Below are 26,364 nucleotides of genomic sequence, written 5' to 3'. Positions count from 1 at the left end.
CCTTTTCAGATTGAGGCAGAGTAACCTGCAAATTGTGGGTTTATTTGACTATTTTTTCCTTACAAATCAATAATTCAGTAATTCCCTCCACAAGTCTGTTAATGTGCCACTATTGCTGAGATTTTTTAAAGGATCCAAGTTATGCAAATGAGCGTTGGTTCCACATCTATATGACTTAAACCAGCACAGTGTTTCTCATTGCTGTCCCAGGGAGACTGATTTTTCTGCTTTGAGAATAATTACCATGTATGTGGAGGGCTGTCCTTGTCTGCTAACACTGTTCAGAATTCAGCAGGCTGCTCTTGGCAGTGACTGGTTATTTTCAGTGAGTACTGCTATCTGGAAGGCTTTTATAGATACTAAAAAAATGACAAAGCAAGGTATTTTGACCGTTTCTTCTTCCTTGTGCACCTTTAGTACGGTAATGGCTTTTCAAAATTAACGTATTTTAAAATTCATAATGTCAGGTTTTGCTCCATTTTGCTTCTTTGTAACATGAATATAGCAGCAGTTCCTGTTTAAAAAGGCCCCATCCTTGGGTTTTTTTCTTTAAGTAGGCTTTAGCTTGTTTTGTGTTCTGAATTTGACATTTATCTTCTGTAATCTTATACCAATCACTTGCCTTCCTTTTCAGTAGCAGAAGGGTGTGAATATCAGCTTTATCAAGGGCTTGTGACATTAATAAAGAACACTTAAAGATATTTCTAAGAGTTAATCTCTGTATAAGATATCACTGTTACTGTACCTGCCATACACTGGAAGCAGAGGTTTTCTGGGGTACACAAGGCCATTTACAGCTTTTAGTAAGCTATCTCTTTCTGAACTCTGCTTTTCAGTTTCAAGCCCTGTTTGAGGCCTAGAATGCATTTAGAAATGAAAATCGGGTGAAAACGCAGTGTTAGGGCTCTGTGTTCCCAGCTTGGCAAAAGCATGGTTTGTTTGAAATAAAGGTTTCTGCTAAACACTAAGGAAACTCATTTAGTGAGTGCTAGAAAATGCTGCTTTGCTTAAACACTAGTGGCATAAATGGAAGAAGTTCCACAATGTTTATTTTAAGTAAGCATATGCTAAATATATGAGAAATCCTAGAACTCTGGCAAGGTTTTGGTTAGGAACAGAAGAGGGATCTTAGCTAGTCAGGGGGTTGATTTGTTCTGGACTCAAGTCAACATTCAGTAACTAGGAAGGTATTTTTGGTTTGTCTGAGGTTTTTTTATTTTGCCCATTTATTTTGCTTATTTTTTCAACATCCTAACAAAATTAATCAATGCAGATATGATGTTTGTAGTATATATTTGTGTACTTTCTTGCATTTATCACCTGAGTTGCAGTTGAATATAAATGTTTAATTTAAAACCATATTTCAAGATATGATGGCAAAAATGCAAAGAATGAACTTACTGCTTCTCTGCAAACTGAAAAAAAAGGTAGTGTTTCTCCAGAATAAATGCAGAGCATGGAAATTATTTGATTCATGGAGAAGTTAAGCAGTCTAATTATGATACAATGATGTGATGGAATACAGGTCTTTAAGTATTTCCAGACTACCTGAAGTCTGGAGGGGTTTTTACAAGTCAGTATGAAGGCCAGGTCTAAATCTTGCATACCAGACATGTCTACTTAAAAAATGTCACATGTTTAGGGGGTTCTGTTACTATTAAAAATATTACATCTTAGAGGTTTCTGGGGAGAATTTGATTTTTGGTCATGTCAGCATAAGAAGGTTTTTTATAGCAATCCTGCAGGTTTTAACTCTGTCTTGTTCACATTTTTACTTCTGGATCTCATAATTACAGTGTAAATACTGTGCATGCCCCTTTTCAGTGCCAGTCAAATACAAACCCCAAATGATGGCTTTTTTCCATGCCTTTGCTGTTTTAAGGCAGAATCAGACCATAGTCCAAACACAGTTTCCCATCCGGTGTCACCACAGAGGGTCCAGTGTAAACTTGGTACCTTTCATGGGTCTGTGACAGCAGCGAAATTGCAAGAGCATTTTTTTATCCTTTAAAATTCACACACAAAAAAGAAAGAAAGTAACAAAAGACACCTCCATACTTTATTTTTTTCTTTGGGATCACATAACATACACAGACCTCTGCCCACTCTACTGCTTCTGTTTGAGGAAGGAGGTGACTGTGGCTCCTGCCTTTAGCCCTGTCAGTGCTGAAAACCCCCTTAACAATTTGGTATTTAGCCAAAGGTTAGCACTTTTTTTTAATCCTTAAAGTAAAGAAAACAAACTTTGCCAGCATGTTAAAAACGAAACTCGTGTATTTCCCTGTTAACAGCTTAGAGTTTTACAGGAAAGGTTCTCTTACAGCTCTGTTGTTGTCCCCCTATCCCAACATTCTTGATATTTATTTTTGTACATATAGTTTCTCTTTTTTGTTCATTATCAAAGGAAATCTTTGGTCTATGCAGCTCTTAACCTGCATATAAATCAGTGCCTGATATTTTTCAAACAAATATACACTGTTTCCTCATCTAGAGGAATAAAATATTCAATATATTATTATAGAATATTCATACTGAGCCAGAATATGAGCTTTATCATCTTTGGTTGTTACAAGTAAAACATTAATCCTTGAAATGCTGTTTCCTATAAAATTACACATTTCTCAGTGACTGAAAGCATTACTGATATGAATGTCTGAAAAATGAGGCTGTTTCTGTTGTACAACCTGTGCAGATGCAGTTTTTATGGAAAGAAAATTGGTTTGCACTCTTACAAAATGTTTAAACTACCCACACGTGGCTTTTCTTCTTACTTGTTCACAGGACGGACAGAACCCTGGTCCTCCTCCGCTGATCCCAGGCCTGGGGCAGCAGGGAGGACAAGGTCGTCTTGGCCCTCACAACCAAGGACCTGGTCTTAATAAAGGTAATTAAATGTATTGTCTGTTCTCCTGCGAGTCAGTCTCCTACAAGAGGGGCTGTCCCAGTGCAGTGCTTCCAGAGAGAAATGGCTGAGAGCTTTCATAGGTGTGGGCTGGAATACAGAGGAAACGTTTTCCCAAAAGTATTGGTTAGTGTGAAATGTGTCGTGTGCTTTGTAGAACTGTATGAACTAGAGCACCCTTGAGGATTTTAGAAAACATTACAGAAAGCTGCTGTGATTTTTTTTCCTGCAGGTGACACCCGTGGTCCCCCCAACCATCACCTGGGCCCGCTGTCCGACAGACGGCACGACCAGAACAGCGGCGGCCCCGAGCACGGGCCCGAGAGGGGCTTGTTCCGAGGTGGGCAGGAGTGGGGGGATGGCAGAGACAGCAGGGGCTTGCCAGACAGACGAGGACCTCACCCCGATTTCCATGATGACTTTGATCGCCCAGATGACTTCCGTGAAGATTTCCATCCGGATAAGAGATTTGGCCATCGCCTGCGGGAATTCGAGGGGAGAGGAGGCCCACCATTGCAAGATGAGAAATGGAGACGAGGTGGACCTGGGCCTCCCTTTCCTCCCGATCACAGGGAATTCGAGGGAGGCAGTTCAAACCGGGGACCTCCTGGTGCTTGGGAAGGACGGAGACCTTCAGATGATAGATACCCACGGGATCCTGAGGATGCACGCTTCCGAGGAAGACGAGATGAGAGGTAAGAATAAATCTACTTCTCTTTCTTGGGTTAAAGGGTAAATGGAGGGAACTCTTTTTTCCTGGTTTCCTTTTCATTAAGGAGTCTATCTGTTTCAGATTTATAAACTGGAAACCAATAAGGAAATGAAAACTCTAATATACCTGAGTATAGAGTCCATAAAAGTCATTCAGTAATAGAAGAAAACTTGACAAATGGTCATTGTACACAGCAGCTTCCGTGTCTGTAAACAGTAAGTAAAGAGAAGGGAGAAAGTTTGTAGAGAAGATCCAGTGACACAGGATGAAGATTTGAGACCGTTTTGATGAAAATTGAGAGGAGACATGAAGGTTAAAGTGACAAACTTTTGAACATTAGACGTGGATTTTGAGACTGTCTCCAGTCACAAACTACAGCATGAGACTGTAGGATGAGATGTAGAGACTGTAGGATGAGATGCAATGTCCTTGTAAGGAGCAGGAACAGTGATCCTACTGTTGGATAGAAGGGACAGAGCTACAGCATCTGTTGGACTGTCGAGACTATTTTCTTATGTGTTTGCTTGTAGAAATTTTATTTCTCTTTCTGACTTATTTCTTAATGCCAAGCGAAGAACTCAAAAATAATCTGATTTAGAGCAATGTTCATGTCATTGCTCACAATCTCCAAATAAATCACAAAGGGATGAATTTGCTTCTAGTTACCAGTTTAAATATGGAGGAATTACAATGACTTCAAGGTTAACTGTCAGCAAAATTGCTCCAGATTTATGCTGGTTTAACTGAATGAAATTTGGCCTCCAAGGTCTAAGCCTCTCACTGACCACCAACTCTCTATGTATAAGAACATGTGCTTGTACAAATATGCTGTGGTCTCCACATAATGTGAATTTTGTGTGTTTTAGTTGCCTTTTAAATAATTTTCTTACATTCCTTTTACTTTGCATCTATACAGCTCTTCTTTTAGCTATTTTCTACCTAGCTCTGTAAAGATGTATCTTCCTTTTGTGTGAAGAGTATGAAAAGAAATGAACAGTAACTAAAAGAAGGTAACAATTAAAGCCATTTTTAAAAAGTAAAGCCAGAGAGAATCCAAGCTGAATGGTCTGCATCAGAGAACTTAAAAAGACATAGCAGACAACACTTTTAGAAGCTCAGTAGAGATTTTCAGATCTTACATTGAAAACGCTTAGGGACTGGAAAGTATTTTATTATGGTCCTGATTTTTCAGAAGTTTCAGGAAGGGAAACAAGAACCTGACTTTTTAACTAAGAGTAATCTGCTTATCAGAATACAAGTGTTTGTCCAGAGTTTGCAGTGATTTGGCACAGAGCTCTAAAGGGCTCATTGTGCTTGTAAACTCGATGAATTTCTTGGAATGAAGGTGAACAAGGTGCCATTTACTGCAGATGCTGTGGTGGACTTAATCCCAACCACTCCTTTAGCTGACTTGGTTTAGAATTGAGATTGTAACCGGTTTGATCAAGCATGAGAGGCAAATGTGTGTATGTATGTTTCTCTCTAATTTCCCGTCCTTTTCATCCCTGTCCTGTTCTTACTCTACCTGTGCATATCAACATGATGCTTCTACTGCAGAGACCTGCCTCTTCCTGCCTGCTAATCTGCACAGTGTGTAGTTGTGTACAGTAAGGTCCTAGGCCTCGAGGAAGAAGATATGAGAGCAGTCAAACGGGAACTGAGCCCGATGCAAGGCAGGGCTTTCCGCGTGACTGATATGAAAAGGTGAATAAGGATCCATAACACAGTTCTAGGAGCTGTGGCTGTGTCAGGCATAGGTATGGTAGATTTCAAAACTCAACTGTGTCCGTAAGTTGCCTGAAGGCAATAGGAAAGGCTCTGTTCCTGCAGCCCTAGGGCCTTGTGTTGCAAATCTTGGTAATTTTCAAGCTAAGCAGAATCACCATGTCAGTATTAAAGTGGGAGGCCCTCTAAGAAACATCTAGAGGACTGTGCTGTTTCAAGGCTAAACAATATTGCTCTGTGATTATCTGAACCATTTGTACCTGAAACTGTTGAGTTTGTTTTCCTAAACCATCCAGGTTAATGTAAATGGTTCATGGTCCATACACAGCACTCCTCCATTCACTGTTGTACCTGTACAGGCACAGCAGCCTCCTCTCTGTATTGTGCTTGTTTTCTGGGAGGTGGAGACAGACCTATTGTTTTTTATTAAAAACAATGTAAAAGTTTAAAAATATTGTATTGTGTTATGACTACTGTTAAAATATTTAAATTTGTAATTAAAAGGTTAATGTTGTTAAAATTCTAAATAAAAGTATCTAAAGTTTTGCTTGTAATAGGATGCACTGTGTCGTTAATGAGCTGGGGAAGGGGATGCTGCACACAGCCAACAGCATTGGAATATTGTGGTGGTTCCAGTTTGGCCAGTGTGGAACTGGGAACAGCAGGGAGGTGGGGGGCATCTGTGACTGGGCAAGGAATGCTCCACACTGTGTGCTGTCACTGAGGGGGGGGTGGCACGGCGAGGACTCAGCACCACCTAAACACTCGCCCTGTGCCTGCAGAGACCCTGGGCTGTGTCTGAGGCTGGCGTGCACCTTCCAAGTGCAGTTGTCACAGAACGTGGATGTGCTTTACAAGCACTCCAGGTGTTTCAACTGGTCATGTCAGAAACAAAACTATTATTAATTATTCATGCAGCCATCTGCAGGCTGACCTGACATGGCACTGACAGGTCAGTAAGAGCCATTCTCCTCTCTGGAGAGCTGTCCAGGCCCCCCCAGTGTGGTGCTGGAGGAACTGTACTCAGTTAAGATGAGGTGGAGAATCCAGTCATACCAAATTCCTGAAGATGCCATAGAAGTAGACGGCAATTATCAAACTTCAATGCCACAACTACATTTTGCAACACAAAGTTCTTGATTATTGCAGCTGGATAAACTGCTCTTCAGGTTGCAGAACACTGCTGTGTGCTGTTCCACCATCACTGTCCCTACAGAGCCAAGGGCAGTCTAGATGCACTTGCTAAAGTTGTAAACTTTGAAGAATGGAATGAAAAAGAGAATATTTTGGCAAAAGAATTATAGAATCAATAGGAATGAGATGCTGGGATATTTTGTTATAGCCGTGATTCTCATTGCTTGTGTGTTTTCCGTTTGTTTTATCACCAAAATGGAAAGAGAAAAAGGGAATGGGAATGTAAGACCACCACAGTTAAGGGAAATTACTTTTCCTTGCCTTACCTCACCTTACATCTATCATCACTCATTAATTATTTTTCCTGCCTTTTCATTAAATGAATGCAGTATGTTTAACAAAATTTTCCTTCTATGAAAAGCCAACACAATCAACAGAAGGAAATATGAGGGGAAAACTACAAAAATGGCTATGAAAGTGCTCCAAGGCAGCAGATGAGCACTTTTCCACCGACATATCCTGTTCTAGTAACTGTATGTGCTGTAGCATTAGGTGAAACAGTTCAGAAATGAGTTGATTATAAAACTGAACCTGACTCAGTTCTACCTAAATCCCATATTTGTATCATGTTCTTTCTTGTAGCTTCAGAAGAGGAGGACCCTCAAGACATGAGGGCCGGGGACCCAGGGGCAGAGATGGCTTTCCTGGCCCTGAAGATTTTGGGCCAGATGACGCTTTTGACTCTCCAGATGAAAACTCCAGAGGAAGGGACCATGGTGTCCGGGGGCGAGGTCGCGGTGCTCTGAGAGGTGAGGGGAACGCTCTTCCACGTGGAAATGCAAGGAGGAAGGAAAGGCATTTCTTGGGCAAACAGTATTCTCATGAATGCAATGTCTTTTCTCACTCCTGTCCCCTGTTTCTCTTACTGCTCAGGAGCCCGGAAGGGTTTGCTTCCTACTCCAGATGAATTTCCACGCTTTGAAGGAGGGCGGAAACCAGAATCCTGGGATGGAAACAGAGAACCAGGTAAAACATTTGGTCAGGTTTGTAGACTTCTACAATATAACCACTTAAAAAAGTATTTTAAAATCACTTCTTTTTATTGTACCTTCTGTGTTTGTTACCAGTATTTTAGCATGAGAAAAGCCAAACATAGTTCTTTGATCTTTTAAATTTAGGAAAAAAAGAATTATACAGAATTTGACTGACTCTAAATACAACTCTCTTCCTGAACAAAAAGTTACTGTGGCCTCAAAGTCTTGATTTTCAGTTGAATTCTTGTACAGCTTAGAACTGCCTGGGCAGCTGTCACTTGTGGATGACTGAATCACAGTCATCGTGTGTTTTTTTAAGATATATATTAATGCCAGTAGTAATCTTTCACTTGTTTGGCATCTTCTTTGTTTGCAAGAATAATGTTTTCAGCTACAATGTCTGACAGTTTGTTGGTATTTGCATTTTTGTTACAAATGGCAACCTCATATGGGGCAAAACTGTGTAGAATGTCATGGGAAAAATAAGCACAAATGACACATGAATAAATGAATGCCTCTAAAATGATGAAAACATTTTATACTGAAAAGAACACTTTACATCTGCCACATTTTTCTTTCCCATCAAACACTTGTTTTACCTTTAGCTTTCTTACTAAAAAATGGGACAGGGGAAGCTTTATGTAATTTGAACTTAAAATTGTGTGCCAAAGAGCGTGGGCAGTATGTAAATTTATGTGACTGCCTCCAAAACTGAGGACTAAGGACCCAGTGAACATTACTCATTATCCTGTGCTTTTGTGCCCAGGTCCTCGTCCAGATCACCCTCCTCACGAAGGACACTCTCCAGCCAGCAGAGAACGTTCTTCCTCGCTCCAGGGTATGGACATGGCCTCACTGCCACCACGGAAACGCCTCTGGCACGATGGGCCAGGGACCTCTGACCACAGAGACATGGATGCTCCAGGGGGACCCCCAGAGGAGAGGGGCAAAGGTAAAAAGCCCCTTTTATTGAAATCCTTATGGAACAGTGGCATGTTTTTCAACATTAGGCTTATCTAGAACTTCTCTGTTCAGAGGGGATAAAGCTGAGCTAGTAAATATCTGACCTGGGAAGCTAAAGAGCGTAGGAACATAAGAACAGGGGGATTTTGTGGGACATCAAATCCAAATCTTCTCTCCAGCATTACAGAATCCTCTTCCTTATTGCCCTGTTCAAAAGCAGTTAGTTTTTGGCTCCCCGTTACTCCAGCTGGAAAACTCATTAAGAACACTTTTTTCTCATTTTCATAATAGTATTTTGTTACTCATGCTTGTGCTGTCATCCTTTAACTGAAACATAAGAACACTGAGCCTGTAGTGATCTGTCCCTGAAATGTTCTCTAAACCTATGAAGATCTGCAGTTCAGTCATTTACTGAAATATTTTTATATTTAATGGCTTTTGACAGTTAACTTTTGTGTGCTTCTCTAATTGCTTTAAGAACCATATAAACTTTTGATATTCACAGGATCCATGGGTAGAGCTCTTACACTTAATTGCAGTAGATTATGCTTTGGAAAAAAAAAAAAGCAAGGAAAATGTTTCTCTCCTGATTTGTGCCTACCATTCACTGATTTCATTTGATGTCTTGTGTTGTAATTAAGTTGAAAGTTGATTCCTGTTGTTTCTGAATGCCATCTCTGATTGCACTGAACTCCACCATTTCCAGCCTGAACTAGCTCTTCTCCAAGTCAGAGCTCTGATCTGTTTAGTTGTTCTCTCTAGAAGTTGTTCTGTATCTTTTACTATCCATATTACTCTGTATATATATATATACACTATTTTCAGTTTTAAATTATCCTTTTCTAAATTAAACAAGGTAACTAGGAATTGCAGCACTCTATTTAAGAAGTGGTATAACCATGGATTTCTACACTTCCCTCAGTTTTGTTCTGTTTTCTCCATTCTTTCCTAACAGCTTCTCATGTCATAGTTCCCCCTAACTACTAAGCAGTCACATGCTACTGTAACCCACAGAACAGATTGGTTTTGGAGTTTGTAGCTGGTTCAGAGCTATTGCTGTGCATGCCAGTTCCACAGTCATCCTGTTAGCCTCGAACTCACAGATCTCAGGACTGCTGTTGTGTATTTTAATGTTGGCTTTCTTTAATGTCCTCACATTGACTACCCACTGTCAGTAACAAAGGTCCTTCTCAGCTGCTTCCAGATGCTGAGCTGCCAACCTACAGCTGAATTTTTTGTTGTTACTGCACAGCTTTGTCTTTGATGCCACTGAATTCCATCCCACTTCTCTTACCATTGTCTTAGAGCTCATTCAGTTTTAACTGCATGTCACTCCTCCTCTGCATGGACTCTATTCCCAGTGTTGTATTAACAGCAGGTTTTATCATTCTTTCATAGGTGTTTTGAATCAAACCCCGCTGGTAAATTCCCTCTCATATCAATAGTTTTCCTTCCATAACTGCATGCTGTGTTTCTCCAGTAGCCAGCATCCATCAAATCTGTGAGGATTCCTTCTCCAGCTTCAGTAATGATTACTGATAACTTTCAGATTCTTTATTGAGGTTAAAACAGTTGTTGTCCGGGCACAAGAATTGTGGTAATTAACTCAAAAAGTGCTAAAGAAAGTTCAGAATGATGGCAGAAAGCCTGATAAACAAACCATGAACAATACTTTTTCATATATGGGCTGTGCCAGCTTTAGTTGTATTAGTAAAGTCATCTAAAGATTAAAACTTAATTAATTATAAACTCTATGGAACAGTTCAGTCTCTGTGTTACACAGAACCAACCAGAGTCAACAAAAAAATCCCTTTTGCTAAAGTGGAGCAGAAATATCCTGATTTAGCTGTAGTGTGCATCCATAAAACAAGGTTACTGTTAAATTTGTTTTTTCGAAATACTGCTTGTTATTTTAGGCTAATGAATTGGGTTGGGGTTTTTTAATGCTCATTTACATATCAAAACCAAAAAGATCTGTGAGAAGTAGAAAATCCTGTTCCTGGCAGTAAGAGCTTGTGTAGGTTTTGTTCCCAGTTAGTAGTAAAATAAAGTGGTTTTCCATTATTTCTAGCAAAAAAGAGAACAAAACAGTAATGTTACTCATTATCTTCACCATCAACCTCAACTGTCTCAACTTGTCATCAGTGCAGTGTCTTTGTTTAGGATTAAAAAAAAAGTATTTTGCAATAAAAACATAGTGAGAACCACAGATGGTGTTGAAGCACAGGAACCGGGAGTGCCTGGCAGTGTGGAGGATGTGCTGTCACTGTTTTGACTGTAGCAACTATAACCTCTAATTTCCAAGGAATTACTTGATTGTTGCCCAGTTGTATAGAGGGAGGAGGCATAAAATTGTGGGTCTCAGCTACATATGGTCTGTGAATGATGACACCCCAGCAGAACCACCTTCATGTACGGCGTGTCTGAGAAGGGACACAGCTTAGACTTAAACCAGAAACTGCTGTGCTTCCTTTGTAGGACGAGGAAATTCAGGACCTTCACAAAGAGCACCAAAATCTGGGAGGTCTGGATCGTTAGATGGAGACCACCACGATGGATTCCACAGGGATGAAGCCTTTGGTGGAGGCCCCGGGGGAGGCAACAACCCCTCTCGAGGAGGAAGGAGCGGAAGTAACTGGGGAAGAGGAAATAACGTAAACTCTGGCCAGTCACGAAGGGGAGGATCCAGGGGTGGAAGAGGACGATAGAAGAGGCTCTGGCTGGGTCACACCCAGTCCTTGTGGGACAATATTTAAATAGACTGCTACTCTGGACTCAGTCATCTGCAATGCCACGAACCTGGATTCTTAACTGGGATAACTGAATGTGCATTAGTTCCTAACAGGGGTCTTTTCCTAAATCAGTCAGCTGCCTCTAGCTGCAATATTGTAGCTGGCTTTGTTTTGTCCTCTCCACTCCCATTTTCCTCACTTTCTTACCTACTTTATTTGTGAAGAGCTGGAATTTTTTTTAAGTGTTGGGGGACATGGAGCACTTCCACAGATTTCAGTTCACCTCCAGACAGAAACTTGTTTCTATATGTACAGTTTGTCAAAGAGTTACGTTGTTTTTGTATGAATACAGAATGTAATTTGCGCAAAAATTAACAAAAAATCAACGCAGTGTGTGATTCTTTACTCACCCGTTACTATAGGGGGTTGTCTTTAGGCAAACTTGTGTTTCAGATGGAGCAACAGAACTACCTCCTGAAATCTCAGCCATTTAAAATACTGAGAGCTGACTCGTAGTTTTTTGGTTTATCATGTACAGAGAACCTTCATTTTCCCCTTTAGCCACAGCTGTGTACAGATTACAAGTGGTGCTGATGTTAAAATTCCAAACCACAGGCAATCACCGCTGCTTGCTAGTCTGCCATCCTGGAAGAGAAAAACGTGGAACACCATTTAGAACAAGTTGTCAAAGGCATAGTGTGAGTTATAACCTGGATTGCAAGACAGACATCATGACAAATACTGTCTTCACCTGGGTGAGTCAAGGGTTTGTGTTCAAAAGAGCATCTGTTTATAGAAATTGAGAAAGAATGAAGTTTAGCAGCTTGACTGATATGTTTTACAACAGCTGCACGACACATTGCTTAAAGCTATGGGTGTTCAGCAGAGTCTGGTGCATTAATTGCTGAAGTGCAAACCTCGATAGTTCATCACTTCCATATTAACACAAGTGTCTTTTTCTTTAGGATATTGTCACCTGATTTTACCAGAGGAGGGAAACGAGAAGTAGGGGTTACTCCCATTTCCCACATTTCATAATAAAACTGCTTACCAACCATGAGTTTGTCTTCCCCATAAATCATTCATGTTAATCATCTCCAGCCACCAGGTTATCAAAAGGTTCCTTTAATACCTTAAGCCTCAGTGAAAATGTTATCATGTAAGTACCTATACTACAGACCTTCTCAGGAAACTTCTACATTAAAAGTATAGCATATAATGTATAATGAAAAATTGCTACCAGGCTTCCCTCTCTCCTGCCTTGAATTCCAGGTTATAATAAAATATATAAGTCAGTGTAGTTCTAGAGGCTACTGCAATACCACAGTGACACATGGCAGCTATTGCATCTGACTTCTCATACAGTCAGGTTTACCAAAGACTGGCTCCAGTCTTGATGATCTTAAAGACCTCGAAGCACAAATGCTTAGCTGTTGTTCTCTTGGTTCAAGCAGTCACAAGTAGGGTTTTCTTCTTAGTTTTTAATTTATAGTGTATAAAATGGCATTTGAAAATTCTAATTGATCATTAGCCTATAAAATCCTTGTCATGGGGCTCAGGAGAGACAGAATGGTCTTAAGGGGATTAACTGGGAAACATCTGAGATGCATCTGATATGACAGTTTCTCCCTTGAGAGTAAAAAAAGTACTTTTTAGCTCTGTCTGAAGGGCTTTGGTAACTTTGGGTATATGTCTGGGAGTTAGGATCTGTCCTGAAGATTTCATGATAATCACTGGCAAAGAGGAAAGCTTGCCCTATTTTTTTTTTTTTTTGTTAGCAAGCCCTACATATTTTTAAGGGGCAAAAAGAGGTCCAATAGAGGATGAGCTTTAGGCTTTAATTAAACCACAGTCCTCTACCAAAACAAGTTAGAGTGCACCTAACTATAGGTAGCAGCTTTATCTGGACAACTTTTATGTCCTCTGATGGGTGGTTAATTCCTTAAATGACTACGATACTTGGTGTTAACTCATATTCTTCATCAAAGGGCAGCTTCTTAATTAAGTTTTGAAATATTTCACGATCATGAAATATGCTCAGAAAGTTATAAGAAAACTTGATAATTAGCTAGCTTTCTTACAAAATCTTAGGTGACAGCATAGCAGGAGAGACAGAAGCAGCTTCCCAGTCCGTGATACCATGACTCACTATTGCTGGGAAATAGACAAAATTATTTATTAGGAATATACTTCTATATTCTTCAGGTCATATTCTTTTACCAATGTTGCACATAGAATCTTATGCTTTACCTGTGAGTTTAGAGCTCCACCTTGTCTCAGATTTGTTTAATTTTATACTGCTGTTAGGAATAAAATCAATTTTATATACTGTAGCTTAGAAGTTGTAAAAATGAGAGAACTAATTTAATGCTATTCAGATAGCTCTGATACACATTTTTATGGGGGAAAAAAGTGACCATTAGTGAAATGTCTATATTGACAACTGGACGCAAATTGTTTTATTAAAGCAATCTGTGTACATTTGACAATTTAATTCAGAAAGGTATTTGGTCAATACGTTAAACCTTAAGTGGTGGTAGCAGGTAAGTATTGCAGTGTTTGGTTTTATTTTGTCCATGAGGCACAAACGCTCCATGAGATCCTGGGGGTCTGCACAGGTGAGGCCTGGTGGTCCCATTTCCCTGCAGGAGCCCAGTGCACAGTCCAAACTGGAGCACCCAGCTCTGTCACACTGGATTCAGCACCTTCCTAAGTAAGGCTCAGTTTCTGAACTGAAACGGAGCTCCAGTTGTTAGCAAAACTATTTTTGAAGGTCATGCTGTGACAAGGAAGCAATTCCTGCCCCAGTTCAGAGAGCAAAATATATATACGAAATAAAGTTCTAAGAGATGAAGCTACCCTTTTAAAGCCTGAGGATTTGGTCCCTTACAGCAGCTCTAAGGCAGCAGCACCTGCAAAGGCCAAGGCTCCTAATTAATATTAGCACCTTTCATCCTCTCATTGTCATGCAGGAAGACCCCCCCCTTACAGTTACGGGCAGTCTTTGCGACCCACAGCCCCAGGAAAGTTTGTTTCACTTACTGCATGGTATTTTAAAGCTGGTTTTAGAGAGAAATGCAGTTTAGTGGCCATAGTCTTCAGATTCACCACAGCACGTTCAGAGTGTAGGGGTCAGTACAAAATGAGGTAAAAACAGTTAATTTTTGAACGTTGTCCCCCAGACGTGATCAGATTTTGCTAAATCATCTTCGTGTTTCAGCATCTGTCGGCCCTGCGCTCCACGGCCGCTCCTCAGTAACGGGCAGGTCCATAATTGCAACGCGTCGGCTCCGCTCTCACTCACGGTCTGAAGCAGCGGCAGCAGCCACGTGGTCCCATCCTGGAGGTAGGGAAGTGGGATGCTGCCAGCTCCTACCCAGCAGGGGAGCGACTCCAGGCCATGGCTATGGAGCTGGCTGCGCCGTAAGGCAAATGCCGGCAGGCTGACACCTGAGCGCGGCAAGCACAGCTCGGGGTCACCGGGCCCGCTCCGGGCCGCCAGCCGCTGCTGCTGATCCTGGAGAATCGGCGAGGAAAACGCGTCAGGGCGCGGAGAGAGCGGCGTTCCCCGTCTCGGAGTCGGCTGGCGAGAGCTCGAGGCTCTCGGTCCGCTGGCGAGTCAGTGCCCCTGACGCGGCCGCTCCTCCGCCGGGGCGGCGGCAGGGCCGGGATCACCCGGGCAGGGCCGGGCTCAGCCCGGCCGCTCTCACACGGGCAGTGCCTTGCCTCGGCCGCTCAGCGCGGCGCGGAGCAGGCCGGCCAAGCGGCGCAGGCCGGCGGCACCGCCGGGGAGCGCGGCCAGGAGCGCGGCGGCGGCGGTGCCGAGCTGTGCGGCGGCGCCCAGCGCGGTGAGCGCGGTGCTGCGCAGCCCCAGCGCGGCGTACAGAGTCCCGAACAGCGCCGCCAGGTACAGCAGCGCCCCGCGGCCGGGCTCCCGCAGCAGCCGGGCGGGCCCGCGCAGCAGCGCGGCGGCGACCAGCGCGCACAGCGAGCCGAGCGACCAGAGAAGCGCGAACTTGCGGGCGCGGAGCAGCAGCAGCGGCGCGCACAGCGCGGCCAGCCCGAAGCACAGCGCGGCCAGCAGCACGCACAGCGCGCTGCCCACCAGCCGCTGCCAGCGCGAAAGCCCTGGCAGCCACGGGTCCGCCTCGCCCGCCCACGGCCACGCAGCGCCGCCCGGGGCGCCGGGGACAGCGCCCGGTGGGAACGGGTTCAGCGCGCCCAGCCAGGCCCGCAGCCCACCGCTGTCCCCCGCCTCCGCTTGCGAGCCGCCAGCGGGCGGCGGCGCGGGGCCCGCGCTGGGGCCGCCGGCGGCGGCAGCCTTGGACTGCGCGAGGTATTCGTGCAGCTGCCGGCCCAGGTCCGCCATGGCGGGGCCGGCACCGGGCGCTACAGCGGGCCCGCCGCCCGCCCCGCCGCCATCTTGCGGGGAGGAGCCGCATCCGGGCAACGGCGGCAACAGGTGCGCGCGGGGGCGCGCGCGTGCGCGGGGGGAGCCGAGGGCGGGTCGCGCGTGAGGGGCCGTGGGGGGTTGGGCGGGACCCGGCGGAGGGGGGGGCTGCGGGGCCGCGGGGTCTGTGCGGTTCTCTGAGGCACCTGAGGGCTGTGTTGTCTACGAGGGCTGTGAGGGCTGCGAGGCGTAGGGCGTGTTGGAGGACCTTGGGGGTTGTGAGGGCTTTTAGGGGTCCTGAGGCCTTGCCTTTGAGAGCTGTGAGGGTGTGATGGCCTCAGCCCACTGGCGGGTTGGGGTGAGGGTAGTTTGATTTAGTCTGGGCGGTGCACGGAAGAAAGAACAAAATTCTCGGGAGGTTTAATAAACTTTTACTACAGACTTCGGAACGTTAAGGTAGAACAAGGTACTTGGCAAATTTTAAAACGACATCCAGACAAAGAAAGGCACTTCAGAAGGTCAGCTCAGTGAACTCTTTCTGTCCTGGCACATTTCTTTTTTGAGAGCTGCGGAGGACGTTTTCAGCTTTGGATGTTCATTTTTGGTGCTTTCGAGAGAACCTTGACACATTTACGTCTTTTTCAAATACACAGCGCCATGTAGCGGAGGTTCACCAGTGTCACCGTTCAAATGTTCCACTAGGTGGAGGTGTGTACTCACAAAACGACAACCCAAAGCGCGGATCCAAAGGTGAAAAAGTCTTGTCAAACGAAATGTGTCAGGACAGAAAAGTTTTGCTGACCTTCCCCTTTCCTGTGAGAATAGCCTTCCAGGTTTTGTTTTGCCCCTGTTCCCCGTTGCTTTGGTCTGGCCGAGGAGGGAGTCAAACCGCGGAAACCTGTTTGCCGCAGTCCCTTCTTTGTTCTGCTGGGCCACACGTGCAGCACTGAACGGGAGCCCTTTTTTGTTTTGCCCTAGGGGTGCGGGGGCCAGATAACATCTTGCTTTTGTTGGTTTTGTGGGTAAACCATTTTTTCTATGTGGTGGTGTGTTATTTCCAAGTTTTACCTCAGTACAATTGTGACTCAAGCAGGCTTGTTTTCTTCGATTTCCCCCTGCACTGTTGTAAGGGAGTGGCTCGAGCAGTCTTACATTTTCCCTGCCGAGTTTTTAAAACCATCTCTGTGAGGGGTCCCCCTGAGCCACCCCTATTCCTGCGGGGGCTCTCCCTAAGCCCCCCGCCCCTGTGAGGGATTCCCAATCCCTCTGAGGGCTCCCCCTATCCTTGTCAGGGATCTTCCCAAGCTCCCTTCTCCCTGTGAGGGATCTTTCCGAGCCTCCCCATCCCTGTGAGGGGTCCCCCATCCCTGCAAGGGGTCTCCCTCGAGCCCCCTCCCCCCGGTGCTCACAGGCTGAAGAAAAGCTTCTCATTTATTCCCAACACACAGGAAGCCACAGACAACACGAGGATGGTGGAGCTGAAGAAGACATGGACGTGCTCGTAGAGCGTTGGGAACCCAAGGGAAGCAGGAACGCTGCAAAACCCACTGCCCACTGAGGGAAGAGACAGTGAGGATGGAAAACTCAGGGAGCTGGTGGGTTTAGGAGGGCCAGGGTGGCTCCCACCCGGCAGGAGAAGAGCAGTGTGGTGCCCAGACCCAGCCGGCTGTGCAGCGAGTACATGTTGGGCGTCCCATGGGAATTGTGGAAGTGGAACACGGCCACCAGCCCAGCATGATCAGGATGAACGCTCCCAAAGCCAGGCTGCCGTGCAGCACCGTCCAGGGAAGCTTGGGGCTGCTCCTGGTGTTGGGAATGCGGTAAACCAGGGCAGCTGTGAGGGAAGAAGGTCAGGAAGGAGCTGTGCCAGGCTGGCCTTTACCTTCACTGGGCACCATGTCATCTGCACCAGGAACACTGGGGCCAGCTGCTGGCCTTATCAAGGAAGAGCTCTGTCATACAACATCAGGAACCCACCTCGGAATTCAGATGCCATCTCCAGAGTAGAATACATCTGGGAGCTGCTCCCATGCAAAAGGTGTCAGGACAGAAAGGTGTTTCTGGCCTTTACATCCCCTTGGAAGCCTAACACCTGCACCACCAACACTGGGGCTAGGTGCTGTCCTTCCCAAGGAAAGACTGTGTCATACAACATCAGGAACTGACCTCTGAAACACGGATGCACCCTCCAAAATAGAATACATCCAGGGATTGCTCAAAAAAAAAAGGTGCCAGGACAGAAAGCTGTTGCTGGCCTTCACCTCCCCCAAGCAGCCAAACACTAGGGCTGGGTACTTTTGTTCCACAGGAAAGGCAATGTTATTGTCTTCCAGTAGCCCACCTCTGAAATGTGGATATCACCTCCAAAACTGAGTTTTTTTGGGGATTGCTCCCACAAAAAATATGCCAGGACAGAAAGCTGTTGCTGGCCTTTACCTTCCTTGGAGAGTCAATCATCTGCATCACCAACACTGGGCTGAGGTGTTGTACTTCCCAAATTAAATGTACAGCCACAGTTTTCAGAAACCCACCTCTGAAATTAGGATACTAGACCAAAACAGAGTAAGTCTGGGGATTGATCCCACACTAAAGGAACCAAGACATAGAGCTGTTCCTGGCCTTTGCCTGCCCTGGCCACCATTTCATCTGCACCGCACCACTGGGTGTGGCAGCTTTTCTTCCAAGGGTAAAGTAGCATCCTCACTCCCTGCAGGTGAGGGGGTGCTCAGGGGAGGTAAAGCTCAGTAACAGCTTTCTGTCCTGGCCTGTATTCAATTCTGCAGGTGGTATCTGAATTTCAGATATGGGCTCCTCAGTACGTATAAAATTACCTTTCCTTGGAAAGTAAAGCACCTAGCTCCAGGGTTGGTGATGCAAATGAGAGGCTGCCCAGAGGTGATGAAGGGCAGCATTAGCTTTCTGTCCTGGTACCATTTTATGGGAGCAGTCCCTGAATATATTCAGTTTTTGAGCCTGGAGCCAAATATGGGAAGTTGGCACCTGAAAATTATAGCAGTGCATTTATTTTGGCAAGGCTAGTACCTAGTGCCAGTGTCATGGGGCAGATGGTAGGGTGCCCACAGGAGGTAAATTCAGCAACACCTTTCTGTCCTGGAACCTTTTTCATAGGAGCAATTCCCAAAACAGTTCAATTTCTGAAGTTCTTGAAAGATGATAACATTACTTTCCCTTGGGAAGCAAAGCATCCAACCACAGTGTTCATTGTGCAGGCTGCACTGGGGAGGTAAAGCACCAGCTTTCTCTCCTGGCACCTTTTGTGTGAGACCAATCCTGGGAACTATTCCATTCTATCCAATTTCCAGAGGTGGGCTATCCAATTTTCCAATTTCCAGAGGTGGGCTCTCAGAAGGTGATGACATTACCTTCCCTTGAGAAGGAAAGCACCTACCCAGGGCTGCTGGTGCACATAATAGGGTACTAAGGGGAGGTAAAGGCCAGCAAGACCTGGGTACATTTTTTAATCAGAGCAATGCCCAGATGTATTCAATTTTGGAGCCCGGATCCAAATTTCAAAGCAATAATGGGAGGGAAATAAAATCACAGAGGTCGAGGACCAGGCATCGGGAATGTCGCAGAGGTTCGGCTCCAGTGTGGTGACAGAAGAGGGGATGCTCTCGTAAGGGACGTGGCGGAGGTCTGTCTCGGTCAGGCACAGGCGATGGAGCTGGGGACAGTGCTTGCGGAGGGCAGCCAGCAGTGCCGGGGAGAGGAGCCGCTGCTTGCCGAGGGAGCGGGGCGTGCCCCGCATCCGCAGGGTGCACAGGCTGTCAGGGAGGCGGTGGCGGACCAGGTGCCACAGGGTGCGGCGGGTGATCTGCGGGGGGAAAGGGCCTGGCTGCAGGGGGTGGGCCGGGGAGGGACACCCCTGCCCGCGGTGGGTGATCCCCCCGTTCCCCTCAGCTCCTGCCCGCGGTGGGTGATCCCTCTGTTCCCCTCAGCTCCTGCCCGCAGGTACCGGGAGGGCCCGGGGGCCTCCGCTGGGCTCGGGACCTCCCCGTCTGACCCTCTTCGTTACCGGCAGCCCCCCCGGTGCCTCTTCGCTCCTCCGCGTTAGCTTCACGCCTGTATTCCCGATGTGTAATCGCCGGTCTCGCCTCGTCCCCCCCTTCTCCTCCCCCGTCAACCTCTCTCATCTCTCAGGCAGCGATCAACCCTGTGCGCTTTTTTTCTGACGCTTCCCCCTCCGTTTGGATTAAAAAAGGGGTAAATGCTTAGGTTTCTGAGGGCGTTTCCTCCCAGGTGTGAAAACAAACAGGTCTGGAAGGTAGGAAATGGTTTGGAAACGAACACTGAAGGCTCGAGCAGATGTGCTTGTCTGAGACAATAAAATGGATTTGGGTCCAATAAAGCACCTGAGTATGACTATTAAATACATATGTGTATGAAATTGTGGTACACGAACATATGGTGTGTGATGAGGCAAAGCAGCAGCTTTGTGATTAATGGTCACTCCCTGCAGTGATTGATACCCTAAATTTCATGGTTTCTCTGAGTTTTCTATTCACATTGGGGGCTGTGGACTTGTGCTCCTTTCAGGATGCCAAGAGCTGTTTCATGCCTTGGCTTTGCTGAAGGTTTAGCTGTCTCTGTTGGTCATTTATCAGGTATATTTAAAAAAAGGTAGGCTTTGATGTCATGCTGTGCATATGGACAGCTGGAAGGTGGGGCTGGGGGAAGACCTGCTCCAGCTAAAGGTCAGCAAAAGATGAAATGGAGATAACCATGCAGAAACCCCCTGAATTTTGAAATCAAAAGGAATAAATGTGGAGAACAAGCCTCCAAGAGCATCAGTAGGTGCGTGAGGAAGGTGAGCAGAACCAGAACTGCTGATTCAAGACCCTTTCAGTCTTTTATTCCCCTAATTTGACTGTGGTCGTCAGATACTTACAGCTCCCCTGCCGCTTCCAAACCTAAAACACCCCACTCTGCACCATGTCAACTTGTAATTGCTGCTCCCTGTTTAGCAGCTGGATGATGAAAAATTGGCAAGTTGGGACTGTGGAATATTAAATTCCATTATTGTGCCATCAGGATCACAAAGATCTTGCTGCAAAGATTGGGAGAACATTGAGGTTCTTGCCACATCTGACTATGCCTTGACTGTGCCTGACTGACAGATTTTTACTGTTTTTAGTGTTCCCTTTTCCTGTTGCACTGTCCCTTCCCGTGCCCAGAGAGTGCTGGGACAGAGAGCATTGGAGGTTTTAACGAGGCTAATTCCACCAGTGTTAATCTTCATGTCTGGGATAAACACAGAGGGGTGGTTATTAAGCCAGCAGCCTTGGGATGCTTTCCCCAGCAGAGCTGGGGCGTTTTACCATTGGATATTTGCCCTGAAGCTATTCTGAGTGGGTTTAGGAACAAAAAAGAGACCAGGGCACAAAGGCCAGGCAACAGCAATGAGGATGTCACCACAGGGAGGGTCACTGCCATCCAGGTCCATCTGAAACCCAACATTTATTGCATGAGCTGCAGCTGAATGGAGGACAGGGGGTGTTTGGGGTGAAAACAGGGCAGAAAAGCTTAGCTGAGGCATTAGTTCATCCTGCTCTGCTTCCTACAGAATGCTCCTGTTGCAAGGGAGGCTGTCCTAAGGGACAGAAGAGATGCAGAACTAAGTTAGAAAAAAACCAAGCCACCCTAAAAACAAACGTTGAAATTAAAATTTAAAGCTTGAATTTTTTTTAATAAATACAATATTTTCTTAAAATATAGAATAAAATTAAGAATAACAACATAGTAACATTTGGTCACTTCTCTGGTGTTAGGATATTGGGAGGGTGGGAAAGGAGGAGGAAGAGAAAGAGAACACAGACAGTAAAAGGTGATGAAGAAACATGGATGTTCCCAGCAAAACCCAGAGGTAAGAGCAGCCACAGCAATGCCCGTGGGCAAACAGAATGTCTGGCTCTCAGGACCAGGTGTTCGAAAACCCCCAGCACCAAAATCTGTCTGGGGACTGACATGAAGATCTGAATTTGAAGGAAAGAGGAAGGAACTGGAAGTCATGAGTTTTTGGCTGACAGATCTGTTTTTTCAGTGGTAGGAGGGGACCTCACTTTGCTCCTTGAATTCTGCCCTCGTTAAGCTGCTGCCTGATCCTCAGCAGTGGAGAAAGAGGAGAAGACAGAGTTTAAACTAGTTATCCCCCCAGCCAGCTTTTGGTCAGTGGGGTTCCCAAAGGCTCGGTGTGCTTCCCATCTTTCCTATTCCTCCGATCCATGGAAAACAAGGAGGGAGAAACCCTACCAAAAATTTCGTAACAAACTTATTTACGTGACAGGCTTAACGTATTTACACGAAAAACTTAATGTTTTAAGGCCAATGAGAATTCTGTCTCAAAACTATGTAGAAGAAATCAGGCTTTATCCAAAAAAGGAGCACTTCAAGTGTAGTAAGGAAGGATAACATTTCCGGTTGTCAAGGAGTGTGAGATATAGCGCAATGTGGAAAATTCTCCTGAATTTTATGGAGGACTTCATCTTCAAAGCAAGTTCCGCCTAGTTTGAGGTGGTTCAGGCGAGGCAGCACTTGCAACAAAGCAATAACAGTACCAAGGGAGACCAAATCATAGAGGTTGAGGCACAGGGTCTCCAGGTGCTCCAGTGTTGCAATAGAAACCAGCCCCCTGTTTGTCAGGAAGTAGGCATTGCTGATTTCCAGGTAGCGGAGCTGCTTCATGTGGCGCCCAATGAATACCATGGCAGCATCACCGATGATGCAGTGGCGGAGAATCAGGCGTTCCAGCTCCTCCAGGTGTGGAGCTGCTGCTTGGATCCCCATATCAGTGATGCGGTAGGTGCCACAAAGGCTCAGTGTCTTCAGGTGGTTCTGTGAGGAAATGTCAAGAAGATGATGGTCAGAAAAGGTGGGAATGCTGTGGATAGCAAGGTGTTGTACCTGTGGTGGTGGCACCAAAGGGGAGACGCAGAACCAGGCATCGGGAATGTCGCAGAGGTTCAGCTCCAGTGTGGTGACAGAAGAGGGGATGCTCTCGTAAGGGACGTGGCGGAGGTCTGTCTCGGTCAGGCACAGGCGATGGAGCTGGGGACAGTGCTTGCGGAGGGCAGCCAGCAGTGCCGGGGAGAGGAGCCGCTGCTTGCCGAGGGAGCGGGGCGTGCCCCGCATCCGCAGGGTGCACAGGCTGTCAGGGAGGCGGTGGCGGACCAGGTGCCACAGGGTGCGGCGGGTGATCTGCGGGGGGAAAGGGCCTGGCTGCAGGGGGTGGGCCGGGGAGGGACACCCCTGCCCGCGGTGGGTGATCCCCCCGTTCCCCTCAGCTCCTGCCCGCGGTGGGTGATCCCCCCGTTCCCCTCAGCTCCTGCCCGCGGTGGGTGATCCCTCTGTTCCCCTCAGCTCCTGCCCGCAGGCGGTGACCCCCCGTTCCCCTCAGCTCCTGCCCGCAGCGGTGGGACGGGCGGCCCGTACCCGGTGAGGGCTCAGATCCACATGTGTCCAGACCGCTCGGTCCTGCGCCAGCTGTTGCCACCGCCGGCAGACCCTGCGGGGAGGCGATCAGCCGTCAGCGCCGGGGCGGGGAGGCGGGAGGCGGCCGGTGCCGGCGCCGGGGGGGCCCTACCTGGCCGCTCGCAGCCGGTCCCGCAGCGGCAGCAGCGCCAGGACCTGCAGCAGCACCGAGTCGGGCAGGGGCGGCCGCGCCGCCTCCGCCATCTTGGCCGTTACCAACAACAACCCCGGCGCGGCCGTTGCGGTGCCGCGTCACCCCGGGGCCGCCTCGGGCAGAGCGGGGCCCTCCGGCGGGTACCGGGAGGGCGCGGGGCCGGCGGGGTTGGGGTTGGGGTTGGGGTTGGGGCACCTCTCGGGGTGTGGGAAACAGCACATCTGGAACTCGGCCTCCCACTTCCTGGGAGATGCTCTTAGCGGCAGATGGCCACTTCTCCCGCTCGGACCTCTGGCTTACCTACCAGAGCGCGGCAGGGTTTTGCAGGCATCCAAGACCAGTTTCGCAAAGGCGCCCTTATTATTTCAGAGAGAAGGTCAGGTCCGTGCCTGTTCTCAGTGGTGGGTTCTCAAGCCTATGCACACTGTTTGCTGTTGTGATAAATAGAAACCCAGAGTCGGGTGATTTCCAATTAGAATTTATTATATGATAAAAGCAAATTCAGCGCTGGGTGATCAGGGAGGGGTTTTAACAACTCCCAACGCCTGTCACACCCAAAGAAGACAGTTGTTCTACATTTATTTCCAGCTAATTCATGAATATTCATTATACATAAGCATAAACATTACACATTGTTGTCAGACATTCAACAGGTGTTTTTCTTAAACAAGAATATTATCTATAAGCATCCATAATATATTATCAAGTAAGACATTCAGCAGATGTTTGCTTGTTATCTATACAAAGTTATAAATTTTTACGAAAGGTGCTATTATCTAGCTAACTAAACGAAATTCCTTCACTATAAATCTTACACAGGGTAAAAGGGAGGTAACTTGTTTTATGTCTTTATAGGGTCCCAATTAAGTTTTGTGATTTGTTTTTCTTTTCTCTCTCCAGGTCATATTGACTTTACACTGTTTTTCTTTTCATTAGCCTGAATCATTCTCTCAGTTTATCACACTGTGAACTCCCCTTGACATCTTACTTTCAGTGTGCACTTATTGGCTTCTAATTCAGCTCTGCACAGTCACGTGCCAGAGCCAGAGCCACATCTCAGCTGCTTCAGGTGCTCAGCAGATCGGGGTTGAACGGTTCATCTACTTTGGCTTTATGCTAATAGCTGTTGGCATTGTAATTCAAATGTAACAGATTCCATAAACCATAAAAATCCTTCAGGAACTGCTTCTGTTATTTAACTTGCCAAGAAAGAGTATTTTAAGTTTCCTTGCTTGAGGCTGAGGGTGGCATTCCCCTGTGGAACACAGCCCTTGGCAAAGCACATGCCCCTTGGAAACCAGAGGAGAACCTCTGACCTGAGCTGTTTTCCCCAAGCCCGTGAGCACTGCTCAGTGTTTCCCCCCCCACCGAGCACTGCTCCCAGGGCTGGCACCACCTCTGCTCCAGTGCGCGACACACTAGAGCTGCTGCGACTGCACTGCAAACCAAGAAGGAGGTGGGAGTAGCTGCTCCTTTCCCCCCATCCAGTCCAGTAGGCACAACCCTCTGAGACTCATTTATTTATAAATAAATAGCATAACTTATTCTACTTGTCTGAGGATGGAGGGATCCCTGTGTTCAGAGCTGCTTGGGCGATATTCAAGTCAGCAGGATTTTATAGAGTTTGTATGCAGAATGTTCTCAGAGCACAAAAAGCAGGGCTCTTTTGGGTTTAAGTGCTCTTAGGAGCAGGTCACATCACTTTGCCGTTGGTATTTCTGCAAAGAGCTTGATCTGTACTCAAGCTTCGTGTCCTGAAAGCTCTTTCCAGGGTTACTCTTAGAACAACTATTCTTTTCCCTGGATAAAATGGTTTGAATTTCATATGATGGTGTGCAACTTCTAAGAGGAAAACACAAGACCTACTGTATGTGGTTTAAATGTAATTTTTTTACTTCCCAGCATCTTCCATCTCTTGTTTAGGCATTCATGTTTCAACATGCACTTGCTCCAGAGTAAATCAGTGCTCTTCTTCCTATTAAGTGACCCAGACCAATCATCCTGAACCTTGGAAATAAATAGTTTACATCTACTTTAAAATTTAGTAAATAATCATTTCAAAATTATTTTGATTGCATCTTTATCTTTTTAATCTTTTATCACACAGAAAGACCATGTTACCCAAAAAGCACATTTGAGCTGCCCACAACTATGTCACTAGGCTAAGCCTGACAAATCAGGAGCATAGCCAGTGAAACTCATCAGTGCTTAGGCAGCCCTTCCATCATCTAGACTACACAATTCTAGAATTTCCACTGCGTCTGCATTTTTTTTTTTTTTTGGGTTCAGAGACAGGAAAAAGAATTAAATTAGCACTGCTATCTCCCAGTTCTGTAAGGACTCTTGGAGTTTTTGGGACATATGCCTTGATCAAGAGCGGAGGTGTAATGGGATCACATTTAGTTTTGGAGTAAAGCTGGAAGTTGTTCACATTCCTTATACAGGCCTCACTAGCTCAGGAGAAAAGTGCAAACTGGTAAATGAAAACGGGGTGACCAACATCCAACTCATTCCTCTTCTTTTTCATGACTATGGTGTATGATTTCAATGCAATGTCCTCTCCTTTTTCAAAGGCTCAGTAGATCAAGGTTTATATGCACATATTCCAAAATGCTTTTTCAAACTACTTCCTAGTAATAGCTGCCACTCTTTTTTCTCTCACTCACAGCAGCTGCTATCCAGATGTTTGTTCCTGTTGCATCCGCAGGGGTTGTTCATGTTTCAGGTGGAGTCAGGGACAAAACTAAGTTTCACAAGGCAGAGGTGAAGGATGAAACCAACCTAAGCAATCCTGCTATGATGCTTTTTCAGTGCTGATGAAAATTTGCAAATGACTGGCAAAAACTGAGGCAAGAGAGTGGGATGCAAAGTATAGACTTCCAACCCTTTGAGTCCTTCCAGCTTTGGGGCTGGAAGGGTTGTGCTCTCATCTGCTGCACTCCCAGGCAGTGCCATGTGGCCGGGAAGGGGCAGTCACGGGGATATCCTGAGGCCTCTCTAGGCAGGGCTCCCAGGGGTACAGAGGCGCTACCCCAGGGGATCCCGGTCGTGCCCAGGGTGGGGCTCACTGGGGCCAAGAAATGATCACCCAGACATTTGTCATGAGTTTGGAGAAAGAGGAGGCTTAGGG

General features: G+C 46.3%; 3 protein-coding genes and 1 long non-coding RNA gene across 7 annotated transcripts in view; 1 reads left to right on the top strand and 3 right to left on the bottom strand.

Annotated features, from left to right (window-relative positions):
* WDR33 (WD repeat domain 33) overlaps positions 1-11,588 on the top strand; it is a 68,147-nt gene extending 56,559 nt beyond the window's left edge. For 2 of the 3 annotated variants that reach the window (XM_032697858.1, XM_032697859.1), the window contains exons 18-23: positions 2,782-2,884; positions 3,135-3,597; positions 7,116-7,282; positions 7,407-7,499; positions 8,274-8,459; positions 10,949-11,588. In XM_032697858.1, the coding sequence (XP_032553749.1) occupies positions 2,782-2,884; positions 3,135-3,597; positions 7,116-7,282; positions 7,407-7,499; positions 8,274-8,459; positions 10,949-11,178 (1,242 nt within the window). In that variant the 3' untranslated portion in view covers positions 11,179-11,588. Of the gene's footprint in view, positions 1-2,781; positions 2,885-3,134; positions 3,598-3,695; positions 4,712-7,115; positions 7,283-7,406; positions 7,500-8,273; positions 8,460-10,948 lie in introns of those variants that run through there. The other variant, XM_032697860.1, reaches the window with a different exon arrangement.
* Positions 1,467-14,858, bottom strand: LOC116791654. The gene is made up of 3 exons (XR_004358811.1): positions 14,245-14,858; positions 11,613-11,847; positions 1,467-7,476 (listed from the first exon to the last, which is right to left on the bottom strand). It is a non-coding gene; the product is annotated as an uncharacterized LOC116791654 (long non-coding RNA).
* A 50-nt stretch (positions 14,859-14,908) lies between these two features.
* SFT2D3 (SFT2 domain containing 3) lies at positions 14,909-15,621 on the bottom strand. Its single transcript, XM_032697868.1, has one exon. The coding sequence runs from the start codon at positions 15,569-15,571 to the stop codon at positions 14,909-14,911; it is 663 nt and encodes a 220-aa protein (XP_032553759.1). The 5' UTR covers positions 15,572-15,621.
* Positions 15,622-21,958: 6,337 nt separating this feature from the next.
* Positions 21,959-23,328, bottom strand: FBXL12 (F-box and leucine rich repeat protein 12). Of its 2 annotated transcripts, XM_032697867.1 has the most exons (4): positions 23,193-23,328; positions 23,042-23,114; positions 22,514-22,807; positions 21,959-22,444 (listed from the first exon to the last, which is right to left on the bottom strand). In XM_032697867.1, the coding sequence occupies exons 1-4, from the start codon at positions 23,282-23,284 to the stop codon at positions 22,034-22,036; spliced, it is 870 nt and encodes a 289-aa protein (XP_032553758.1). In that variant the 5' UTR covers positions 23,285-23,328; the 3' UTR covers positions 21,959-22,033. The 2 variants fall into 2 exon arrangements, with proteins under 2 accessions (XP_032553758.1, XP_032553756.1); XM_032697865.1 differs by having other exon boundaries at positions 21,959-22,807.
* Positions 23,329-26,364: the final 3,036 nt, after the last annotated feature.

The sequence above is a fragment of the Chiroxiphia lanceolata genome, chromosome 10, assembly GCF_009829145.1.
Source record: "Chiroxiphia lanceolata isolate bChiLan1 chromosome 10, bChiLan1.pri, whole genome shotgun sequence".
NCBI lineage: Eukaryota > Metazoa > Chordata > Aves > Passeriformes > Pipridae > Chiroxiphia > Chiroxiphia lanceolata.
Note: the sequence above shows the minus strand (reverse complement) of the source record. Positions and strands in the feature narration are given on the sequence as shown.

Excerpts from the sequence above, each read along its gene's own strand:
- SFT2D3 (XM_032697868.1), bottom strand. The coding sequence starts at position 15,571 with ATGGCGGACCTGGGCCGGCAGCTGCACGAATACCTCGCGCAGTCCAAG.
- FBXL12 (XM_032697865.1), bottom strand. The coding sequence starts at position 23,284 with ATGGCGGAGGCGGCGCGGCCGCCCCTGCCCGACTCGGTGCTGCTGCAG. Across the intron at positions 23,115-23,192 it reads GACCGGCTGCGAGCGGCCAG|GGTCTGCCGGCGGTGGCAAC; the intron begins GTAGGGCCCCCC and ends GCCTCCCCGCAG. Across the intron at positions 22,808-23,041 it reads TGGATCTGAGCCCTCACCGG|ATCACCCGCCGCACCCTGTG; the intron begins GTACGGGCCGCC and ends TTCCCCCCGCAG.